Here is a 12,334-nt window from a genome sequence, read left to right as displayed (position 1 = left end):
TGGACAAGCGCAAGCTTTGTTTCGTAAAACAAAGTTATATTGAGGCCTAGTAGCAAACCAAGCACTAATAACCAGAACCTATCTTTTCAGGGCACCAAATCGAAGCGCATTCTGGCTTTTTGGTTTCTAGGTGCATAGCGAGAAATATACACGTCCCGGAAGACCTACACGGCAGAGCTTGCAACTCATTTAGGCGAGGCTAACGGTACAAATTGGCCACCCCAGCACCACGATGGCTAAACAAAAAGAAAAAGCCACATGCTGTGCTTACTTTTGCTCTCTCCATTGTGTGTGCGAAGCCTTCCACTCCAACCAGTGCCACCTGCTTCACAAGCCCCACGTCCAAAACTACACTCGTTTTCTCTTCATTGTGTTGCTAGATATATCCCAGTAGCTCAAACTGCACCGACTGTTTGCAATTGCTAGAGTACATGCCGAGGAGCTCACCTGAAGCGGCTTGCAGTTCTCCTTGACATAGCGCCCTGCAGAACTCTTTTCGTCCCAATCGAGGCGACCATGGTAGAAGTACTTGGTCCTGCAAGAAGAAAAAAGGACAGAGACCAGTTCATTGTGGCTAGTATGAGAAGCCAGCTCACTTCCCTCTGCTCTACTTGCATGTGAGGCAAGGAAGTTAAAAAGCAGACACTGGCGTAAAGGCCTCCAGGTATATAAACCTTGTGTGTATAGAATTACTGGCTATATTGAATGGTTGAAAACTCCCCTTGAACGTGCCACGCTCAAGCAGGAGCAGGTGCTCTCGTGTACCAAATAACCACACTGGTGCCTCCGACACATCGAGCCCTGCACCCTGCCAAAGCCCTGAAAGGGTAATTTTCCTAACAAATATTGATCACCTTTGAGCCACATTCTAACGAGTTTCCGTCCGCATTTTCTGCGATGGCGTGAGGGCAGAATTGTTGCATCGTGTTGTTAGTCCAAATACGGGGTGGCGCCAACATTTCGACAAGCGGTCTTGCCTTCTTCCCGGCAGCAACTGCCTCTCTTATGCTTCGTGCACTCTCCTTCCATAACAGAAGAGGAGGAGAGGGCAAGTGCAAAAACAGGGCTGGGGAGAAAGAAGGAGTGGGGCTGATGAGTACAAGAGTAAGCACATCGGTAAACAAAAGAAAAAAGAAACCAGAGTGAGGGCAGAGTATTTTGCTGAATCATGGTTGTCAAAAGTAAGCACCCCCTCAAAATAATTTCACAGTGATCAGAAAGGTTAGAAATTCTTAGAAGAAAGGCTTAAGTTTCACTGGTTTTCGTCGTGTATCGACTATATCGGATGGATTCAAGAGCCTCCTTTGAACCGTTAAATAAAGTCTGTTAAACCTTGTGAAGAATGTAAGACTCTATATTTTCTATCTCTTGGGGACCGTAAATCTGACCGAGGTATGGAAAGTTTAAAGGAGCACTGACATCAAATTTACGCATGTCAAGATTTTTGCATCCACGAGTAGTTATCTACCCCCTAGTAGAGATTCGCGACCGAAAATGCAACTGAGGGACGAATAGCTATCTGTTTTATTGATTTATATCACCGGTATCTAGCACGATTCAAAACAGCCTGCAAGCCCGCCATTTTTTAGCGCTGGCAGCGCTCCCTCGCGACCAACTCTAGACCGCGCCCCAGTTTACCACTTGTCCACAGAAAGGAGTGACATGAGGATCAGCTGCTCAGCTAACATTTCGTCTGCTAGGCGCGCACGTTCAGTCATGCTTTGTCACCAGCGTCGCCGTCAGAAGTATCGACTTGTGTTGAAGACGACATTCTGGAACTTTGAATCACCGCAATACGCGACGTGGCGAATCATTTTCGCTTCGACCCTTTGCAAAACAGCGATTCAGAAATGGACGCCGTTCCAAGCAGCAACGAGGAGGTGCCCGGGGACGCACGCTTGGGCCATGCTCGCTGGTGTGTCTCAATTAGCTATATCAGAGAATTGTAGCGTGCACAGCATTCCGGTAAACGCAAAGGGGTCTATGGAATATCGGCATAGTGAATGCACACCAGCGGAAAAATAGAATACAATAGGTTTCTACAATAACAATTTTGTGCTTGCCAGGTTCTTCTTTGCGCCGCCAGATGGCCCCACCTATCCGGCCTCTCACGGTTACGGCTACAGTAACCCGGTATTACGCTAGCGCAAGGAAGCATTCACTATCAACGCTACATGCGTGTTACTTGTTAGCGATGTTATTTATCTATAAGCTACTCCACTTTGATAGCTTGTGGTCGTGTTGGCATGTATCGTACGTGTAATGAAATGCCACGCACTTTCCGCTTTTTCCGCGCTTCAACGAGCAGGTCCGCACTACGCAGCGGTTCCCCGACATGCTGGCACTTAGTCGCTCCGATTGATCGCACTCGCGCAGTGCAGCACACGACAAATTAGTCTATGTGACACGACGAATCGCAAGCACGGATCGGGGCAGCAAGGAGAGCCACTGGCTGGGAGTGAGAGCGTCGCCTGGCGTCGGCGCCACAATAAATACACTCAGATCGGCGAGGTCACTGTTACTAGCGTATAGTCACTCAGGATGGTATTTGCGGAATGTATCACACCTTACACGTAGCACTAGGGTCGATGTCGCAGCATGATCAATCTTCTGTTGAGCTTTTGTACGCTCTTTGCCCTCGAAATAAAATTACTTCCACGCGACGGACGCCATTCAAATTTGGCCAAGACCTATGCATACTGAACAATCGAATGAATGGCACATCTCGACTTTAAAATTTGATGTCAGTGCTCCTTTGCTCATCGAAGTTGCAACCTGAAACATTAAAATGCTGTGCCACTGCGTTCAGTAATTTCTTCACTGTATCCGCGCGACGTCTGTTTAATAGTCAGACTGTCCTATTTTGCCAATCTACTTTTTGTGACAGCATGAACATTCGATCAAGTACACAATGTTTGAACTAGTGCAGGCAAACCTCTATCTTATATGACGGACGTAATCACTTGCTGTGCTTTCAACTGTAACGTCACTTTGAGGGTGTCTGCAAGTCTTACACCTTGGACGAGACCATAGTGTTAAATAGGTTAGGTGTAACAATGCTCTGCCTCCGGCTCCCGGCCGAACACGGAGACGCCCTTGCCTTTTTTTCCGACAGGCTGCGCTGGGTGTAACGAGGCCCTTGTGTCAGCCGCTTCAATGGGGCCCGCGTCGCTTACAAAGCTACATTTGTGACCACTCTTCAATTGTTGGCAGTTCATCTTTAAAGGGACACTAAAGGCAAATAACAATTTAAGTCGGAGTGAAAGCTCAATGTATGAGAACGTCTAAAACGGCAATATTATCAACAGCAGTGTCCTACTTACCGAGAAATTAAGATAACTATCACACGATGAGCGCCACGAGCGGGACATTTTGGAAATGATCCCGATGACGTGAGACAGTCCTACTACAATCAATCACTCGTAATCAAACTAGCTGCAATAAAAAAAGAACCTTCCGTGCATCAAGAGACTTCATAAAATGCTGCTTGTTCATTTCTCCTTGATTCATAGCAAAAAGAACCTCTTTGGCATTGCCATGGGGAACAGCGCGCGTGGTTGAAAGGTCCTGTTTTCGCCGAACTGCGCTTTGCCCGGCGCTCTGCTTCGCTCACGCGGTCGCGTCTCAGTAGTAGTTCCGGTAGCGCGTACTGCTGCGTGTGTATTGTGCGCTCGTGAAAGTCACTCTGACAGAAAGTTCAACAAAATGCCGCATGCATGTGATGTTGCCGGATGCCCGAATGATGCACGCCACCGCGCAATAAAGGCGGGCAATGTTGGGCACGGCAACAGTGACGTGAGAAATACCGCTTTCAGGCGGGTGACTTGAAGTACGCGAATGCGATGCGGACCACTAAAACGTGATTTTATTTCAAAATAAGCACTTCCTTGGCACAAAAGTAGCTCTCCGAGGTTTCTGGACCACTATTTCAACAATCAATGTCGACTTAATATTTGCCTTTAGTGTCCCTTTAATCAGGGTGACTGCACATATCACTCCGACTTGAGAGTAAATACAAAACAGCAAGAAAATTCTGTGGTGGTAGCTAACACATAGTGAAATATAGGCTGCGCAAACTGCGATAATGAGCGTACGGGCCAGCACGAATTTCCAAAATATTTTAGTTGGTGCAAAATAAAAACAATAACTATGTGAATATCTTGTTCCTGAGCCCGCCTCGGATGCACTACATGTAAACGTAACAAACCACCTACCAACGTAAAAATTGCAGCATCGTATTGCCTTCACAAAGTAACATATCGAGCTTTACCAGGGCTTCAAGCCACCTAGTCTATTGTCTGTATGACAATACATAGGTAACAAAGAATACCTCATTTATTTTAAGTTTCCATTTTTCCATTAATACTTTCTAACATGCTGCGTTTATTTAGGTTTCCATTGATTATTATTGCAACAAACATCAAACTACGCATAGGAACAGGACACAAGAAAGAAATGGACAAGGTGTAGTTATATGTTTTTTGGCATGTCTTACCAACTAGACCCCCCTGCATGCTCCTTTAGTTATCATTGTTTCAGTTTCGTTTCATTCCGTCATGTTTTATTTCACATCTATAAATCATCGGTAATATCACATGATGCCGCACGTTTATTTCTGTTCTTCACTTGTTTGTTCATATTGTCACGGGGTCGTGACATCGACGAAGACGGCAGTTGGAGTGTTAGACTAAACTCTTTATTTGGCCGAACTTGTGGCCAGAAAACGGAAAGTCGAACTACAACAATACACACTGTGCACTGATAGCGACGAACAGAGTGTCGGCCGTCGATAAACTAATCTGCAGTAAGGCACGTCGACATTTATACATGCGGCATCGAACATTCGAGCCTTATCACCGGTGGCCGTGCTAGTTCCAGAATAATCTCAACTGTTTGCATTTGCACGCTCAAGCATATAAGAAGATTCTAAAATAATCTGGAAGGTTCCCAGACAATCGGTTCCCGACGTCGGTGCAGCTTGTGCAAGGCAGCGGGTACACGTGCAACACACTAGTTACATAAGAATAATGAAAGATGCGCACGTGGCATTGGCCCCCTCTAAAAAAGCATCGTCCCGATGCTTGCAACAGAACATGGACAGGGGAAAAAAGTGCATACACAAATAAAGTACAATGATAAAGGAAAAAGCAGAGTCCTAAGGCTCGCTAACGCTATAAAATGGCTTAAGGCGTAAAACATGGATGACTTCAGGTCGTGCGCGGCGCCAGTTTTAGATGCGCAGCTTATGGTGGGGGCTTTGTCCGTCTCTCCTCCCGCGTCTGTCCACACCCCCCACTGCGCATGCGCATCCCCTCCCCCTCCCCTCTAGGAATCCTCCACTCTACGGAGTGGCGCACACGACAGGTAGTGCGACAGCTGCATACTACGCTGCAGGTGGCACGGTAGTTCCGCGGTATAAAATGATAGAGCGCGCGCACCTCACTCTCTCCTGCGCAACGCCGCAATGAGCACCAGCGTCAATGCCGCCGCCAGTGTCACAGTTAGCGCCAGCAAAAGTGCAAGCGTCAGCGCCAGTGTCAACGTCAGCACTGACACTGGTGCTGACACTGGCTCCCCGCTGCTTTGCATCCACACATGGTTCCCTTTAGCGGGAGATGGTGTAATTTTTTTCACTAAGTCCACGCCGGTGTATCGGCGTCCAGACCCACACATGGTCGTCGGGCTGGCATTTCACGAAGCATCGTCAAAGACTGTAATCGCGACTGTCGGTCGTCTGCCGATTCTTGGTGCGTAGGCGGGTGAGTTAGGCTTCTGAAGGTAAACAGTCACGTCAAGGTTTTCTTCATCGGTGATGTTGGGTAGCATTGTGTGAAGCGTCGTTGCCGGGCTCCTTCCGTAGAACAAATTGTACAGCGACAGCTGTGTCATTTCTTGCACTGCCATGTCGTATGCGAAAGTCGCGTACGGAAGGATGGCATCCCACGTCTCGTGCTCGACGTCGACACACATGGCCAGCATGCCAGCAATGGTCTTGTTTAGACACTCGGTGAGGCCATTTATCTGTGGGTGGTAGGCGGTGGTCCGGCAGTGGCTTGTCTGGCTGTATCTCAAGATTGCCTGAGTTAGCTCCGCAGTAAAGGCCATACTTCTGTCAGTAATGAGGACCTTGTGATGCAGGACTGTGTTGTCAATGAAGAACTTGGCTACCTTGGTGGCGCTGCCTTTGGGCAGGCCACATGTCTCGGCGCAGCAGGTGAGGTAGTCGGTAGCTACAACGATCCATTTGTTTACGTAAGTCGACGTCGGGAACGGCCCCAGTAAGTCCATCCTGATTTGCTGGAACCGTCGGCGAGGTGGCTAGATCAGCTGAAGAAAGCCTGCTGGTCTTGTTGGCGGTGTCTTGCATCGCTGACAGTCTCGGCACATCCTTATGTAGCGAGCGACGTCGGCGGCAAGGCACGGCCAGTAGTACTTTTTCTGTATTCTTGCAAGCGTGCGGGAAACACCGAGATGTCCTGCCATTGGGTCGTCCTGTAGGGCCTGGAGGACTTCTCGTCTCAATGCTGAAGGCACCATGAGAAGGTAGTCGGCTCGAAGGGGCGAGAAGTTCTTTAGGAGAACGCTGTTTCGCAAGAAAAACGACAAGGATGGCACAGAGTCCTACGCTGCTTGCATCGGTGTGGATTTCCGTATCGGCGTATTCGTCGAAATGCACTAGTATCAGAGGCATCTGAAGGCGCCGTTTTAGTTCTAGAAATGCTTCGATTTGCGCCGTTCCCCACTTGAATAGCACGTCGGTCTTCGTGAGGTGCGTTAGTGGCTCGGCGATTCGTGAAAGCTCCTTGGCAAAGCATCTGTAGTAGGCACACAAGCCAAGAAATTGGCGTACAGCCTTCTTGTCAGTGGGTGGCGGGAAAGCAGCGATGGCAGCTGTTATCCGTGGGTCTGGGCAAACACCACCCTTGCTGAACACGTGACCCAAAAACAAGAGCTCCTCTCCAAACAAAGGAACACATCCGCATTCACGACAGTGTAGCGACAAGTGCGCGTTGGCTTGGCCATTGAGAGAATTATTGTGCTCACACAGGCATACATTAATGCAGTGCCCCGTCTGCCCAACATACACACAGTCACATGAAAGTGGGATCGAGTACGCCACAGATGTACAGCAAGGAATCTATTTATTGGCGTGTCGGAATTGTGTTCCTTTGTTTGGAAACACCACCATTTTGTACCGTCACGGGGAGCACAAGCAGCGGGAAATTGTGGAGGCTGCCCACATCAGTGCCCTGTCAGATACATGCGTCGCTCAGGCCTCGATTGCCTTACTTGACAAAGAGCTGGATTATCTGAGCGTCTTGCTGTTTTTAAGTGGTTTTATCTGGTTTTTCTAACCGGACCCTCTAGTGCACGTGGTGTGCAGCTCTGTTTCATAAGCATGGTTATGCAAAATAAATGTTTCAGTTGGCAGTCAGCGATCGTCCCGTGTTGTTCTTCCCTTCTGTCTCTAGTTCTTCACGCTGTTTATTACGATGCATACATACAAACTAGCCTAGCTTACCACTCTCTTGATCCTTATTCCTCGTCCTCTTTACTCGTTACATCCTAAAATTCGCCTCTGCCCAGAGGAGGTCGTCCTCCATTCCATCGAAATTGTTCAAGATTCCCGTGACTTTGAAGGTTTTTCCTTACTGTCTTGAAGGAAACACCCCCCCCCCCCATGCTTCAAAAATCCAGCGGCACACATTCACAAGGGATGTCCTGTTCAGCTGTCCAGTTGGTGTACATCTATAATCTAGTACATCTATAATCTAGTACATCTATACCAATTTCGTCTCGTCAGGTTAATGCAGCCGTCTTGTCTGCTTGCACAATTGCACAATAATTGCTGTGCGTCTTTTATATATGCTCTTATTTTGATTTCTTTTGTTAAATCATTATGCATTATTCAAATTATCAAAACGAATATCAATTATTATCAAGTCTTGGCAAATCCTCCAGAGTGGGTCCACCATACTTGAACTCCAATGGCTCCGACTTCACAAAATATTGATAATTCGGTTGAAATGGAAGTAACAAGAAAGTGGTCAAAAAGTAGCCAAGCAGACGTTTCTTCTGCCTCCACCAGCCTAAAAAAGTAGCCAAACCTGGCAACCCTGCTTTCAAGTCTCTTCTAGCTAGTGTTGACTCCCTATATAATTTGCAAGCTTCGTTGTAGGCCTTGTTTAGCACGTCATGCAAGCCATTTCTTTCCCTCCCATGTTTCCTTGAAGTTGCTTTTAAGTGGTCAATGCAATTACTGTCGTCGATACAGATCCTTCTCATACGCCTCGCGGACAGGCCAGGCACATACGTAGGATCTTGCAGACAGGCGATGATTTGTCGGACAGGCAAGGCAAGGCAAGGCTCGTGGAGATGCTGGAATCCTGGAACTTCGAAGCTACACTTTGCCTCTAGTTGCTACCATAGCCACAGACAAAGAGCAGCAGGTTGCCACTTACTACTCCAACTGTTGCCTGTTCTGGCCCTCTTCGGTAACGTGTGCCTCCTTTCTTCAGTGGTACCCACGATAAAGACGTGCAAGACTGACTTGGCAAATAAGACTGGGCACAACAAATGATGCACACAAGCTTACCATCGTCTACCTTTATTTAACAGACATTGCCAGTCTTTCAAAGAGGAACACCAACATAATGCATGATGGTCTACAACGACGCTCAAATGGGCGGCGTGAAGATAGGGCCAAAACTTGCCTTTTTTCTGTAACACAACAGTTGGCTTCCGCTTTAGTGAGCGCACGGCTGGTGTACAAGACGACATACTCGTCAAATCCAGATTCACACTGGGCGAGCACAGCAACGAGACCAACACCACTAGCATCCGTGTGGATTTCAGTAGAGGCAAGTTGCAGAATCGGAGATTATTCAAGAAGGCGGCCGCGTGTGGCAAATGCACAGTCATATGCCGACAAGCATCCCGAAACATCCAGATTAGAGCTGTGCACGGGCCGTATTTCCGAGCCCGAGACCGGCCCGGGCCCGCTGACTTTGTCGAAGGCCCGCCCGAGCCCGACGGCAAAGGGCTGCGAGCCCGCCCGGCCCGGCCCGACATACGAAAACACAATCCCGGGCCCGGCCCGGCCCGGCTTTTTGAAGGTTCTCCGGTAATTTGGCATTTTATTGAGCATGTCGAATATGACCAAACGACACACGACGAACAGTCTCTATTAAACAGATTACAAGCTGTCGTGCAAAACAGCAAGCAGTCCCACGATTCCGGCTTCAACGAAGTGCGGCGCTTTTGCTTTATGTAGCCTAGAGTTACTGTATATGCTACCTTTAGGTAGCAGAGTTGCGCATCTGTCTTCCAACGCCGCTAGCAACCATGCATTGCGGAGAAGCTACCGCTTGGGCCAATTTTATTTTTATTTCTTGACGCCGCCGCTGCAGCGAACTGAATTAACACTAGCCATCGACAGCCAATGTTTATCGCCGGTCTTCGACACGCCAGACAGGTTAATCAGCGACACGGTTGGCAAGTCGCCTGCAAAAATGAAGTGCGACTTCACCGCATAGCTGTGGTTGCTAGCCGAACCAATGCGCAACTCTGCTACCTAAAGGTAGCATATACAGTGACTCTAATGTAGCCCGCCAAACTGAAGTTGCGTTCGCTGCTTGCACTCGTCGCCGAAATTGCTAATATCTTTTTTGCCAGCCTGGCAAGCTTAGGATATCTCTGCTGCTTGTTTTTCCAGAAGACTAAAACTTCAGATGGACAGGCGGACGATTCCATAGAGAGATAATCGGAGAGCTCCCCTTTTGTTTAAAGTAGCGAATGGAAACGAAAAGTGGTAAAGGGCGGTCGCGGAAAAGGCGCTGTATGCGTGCTGGAAAACAATTCCCGCTCATTTTCTATATTTCGGGCTTGAGTCAGGCTTTGCGCCGGGCCCGAGCCCGGCCCGATAAAACTCCAAGTAGCCCGAGCCCGGCACGGGCCCGAGGTGGAAATGCGTCGGCCCGCCCGAGCCCGGCCCGCGGGCCGGGTCGGGCTCGGGCTACCCGGAGCCCGTGCACACCTCTAATCCAGATTGCCGCGGAGAAGTTCAGTCAAAAGAGCTATGATGGAGGCAAAGTTTCGGATAAAAGAACAGAAATATGAACAAATGCCAAGGAAGCAGTGAAATCATTTTCTTCAGTTTAGCAAACTCGGCAATGGCACCAAGTTTCGTCAGATCCAGAAGAATGCCATCTCTAGAGATGACCCAAAATTAGGAGCTGTCGAGCGCCAAAACGACACTTCAAGTTGAGCTGTAGACCTGCGGATCTGAGGCAAAGGAGCTCTGTTTCGAGGTGTTGAAGATGTAATGAAAAGTAATGTAAAAATATCACAATATCGTTTAAAGGCATACAGAAGCAAAATCTGAAAATTTTGCAAAATTGCTGAAATGCTCAGTGTGCAATTACATTCGATCCCGGATATATCGAACTCTGATATATTCAATTATTGGCTATATCGAACAGTTGAGAAATCCCCTTGAATTTCCCATGCAAAAGTATGGGGCTGGTGTGCACGTATATCGAACTCCCGCACAGCGAAACATCCGCTATATCGAACGCTGCCCCGCACCAAAGCCCAGAAAGTGCATTTTTCCTAACAAATATTGATCATTTTTCGGCCGCGTCTTATAAGTTCCAATCCCTCGTCGCGCGCAGGTGACAAAATTGCGTTGCTCTGGTTTGTTGCGCAGCGCTTGTCAGTGCACCGGTATATTTGACACACGATCCGCAGGTTTTAACGCATGGGCTAGTGTTGTTCGAAAAGGCTGATTGCCGAGGGCACCAAAAATGAGAATTCGAAGTGACTTGGCAGCCTTGTTGTAATGTTTGCATTCCTTCCTTGTCTGTTCACGCACGATGGTATGCAGGCCCGCAAAGCATGGCCTTCGAGATCCGCAACCTCATGGTGTATTTTTAGTGCTTTCTGTTTAGAACACACATCTCAGAGGCTACACTTTTTTTCTCATTTCTTGCCAAAGTAGCGGCTGCCTTCTTCAAAGCCACAAGTGCCATCGGTATCGCCAAGATGTCGACGGTGGAGAAATGTTTCTTCGTGCAGCGTTGTTAGCGTTGTCTCTTGCGGCATGTGGACTTGTGTACTTCTCGCTTCATTCATGATAAATCGTCATTCGGGAGTCGAATTAAACATTGTCCCGCTCGTAGCGATAAAAATGATTACCGGTGCTTGGAAGGACGTCGAGCAAAGCACCGTCGTGCACCGTTTCCTTACGGGCCTTGGTGCCAGGTGATCACTTTGGGTGCGTCATGACCGCTGACTACGGCGTACGGCGCGTCAGTGAATTTTGCGACTTATTAGCATTTCCGGGTGCCATATCGGACGGGAGCACAGCGAGCGATTTCATCAGAGCAGATAACGACGTAGCTGTTTCTGATTGCATCGACACTGAGATCATAGCCGCAATGCCGGTGCTGCGGAAATGAACCCGTGCGGTTTGAAGATGCCAATGCCGCCACTGCCACCACTAAACCCTTTACCGCGCTACAGAGCTTGCATCAGCGTTCAGAGTCGATCACCGCTGATGTGGCCGAAGGTGCTTAATTTACTTATTTGGAAAGTTTCAATGATATTGACGGTGACTTGATGAATTCACGGCGTGCAAGAAGCAAAACAAGTTTACGGACTATTTTCATGCGAAATAAAGTGCGATAACTTGCAAAAGAAGTTCTCGCCTTGTTCTTTAGCATATGTGAGCGAATCGTCATGTTCGCGCTTTTTATGATTTCAGAAAACTGTGTCGAGGCCTGCAGTGCTTTAATTGAAGCCTTAAATACGCATATTTCGTATTTCGAATTATCAATATATCGAACTATTTCGCGGTCCCCTTCGAGTTCAACATATCCGGGATCGACTGTACATCGAAAAGAAATCACTTATCGAACTTTTCAGCGGGTGGTCTTATTTTATACGTTTTTGTGAGCATGCGCCAAGCCACTCGGCCAACGCGAATTGGAAGCCGCGACGTCGTGACACCCTCATTCGACAGCCGGCCGGCCGCTGTTTCAGAACCCGCACACCGTCACATAGCTGCACAGTATGCATTCATGCAGTGGTCTCTCTACCAGCGATGAATTCACCTCTGATGGTGCAGACCACTTCAACTTGCCAAGAAGTTATGTTTACGAGCCTCCTGTGCCAAGCAACGATGAGGTGCAGGAGGCCGCGGAAGTGCCAGTCAAGCAGTCCGAGCCAGCAACATGGTCCAACGTGCAGCGGCAGCAGTAGATAAATTAATATTACAGAGGATGTAAAATGTGTGGTTTCCTATATAATTCCTATATAACCAGCTTCGTTGAGG

The 12,334-nt window shown here is 48.2% G+C and overlaps 1 protein-coding gene across 2 annotated transcripts in view; it reads right to left on the bottom strand.

The window, feature by feature from the left end:
* Positions 1-12,334, bottom strand: part of LOC119384097 (dual specificity protein kinase CLK2) — a 68,955-nt gene that overhangs the window by 17,716 nt on the left and 38,905 nt on the right. For both annotated transcript variants that reach the window (XM_037652389.2, XM_049412769.1), the window contains one exon: positions 448-535. In XM_037652389.2, coding sequence (XP_037508317.1) covers positions 448-535 — 88 coding nt within the window. The remainder of the gene's footprint in view (positions 1-447; positions 536-12,334) is intronic.

Source organism: Rhipicephalus sanguineus, chromosome 2, assembly GCF_013339695.2.
Source record: "Rhipicephalus sanguineus isolate Rsan-2018 chromosome 2, BIME_Rsan_1.4, whole genome shotgun sequence".
NCBI lineage: Eukaryota > Metazoa > Arthropoda > Arachnida > Ixodida > Ixodidae > Rhipicephalus > Rhipicephalus sanguineus.
Note: the sequence above shows the minus strand (reverse complement) of the source record. Positions and strands in the feature narration are given on the sequence as shown.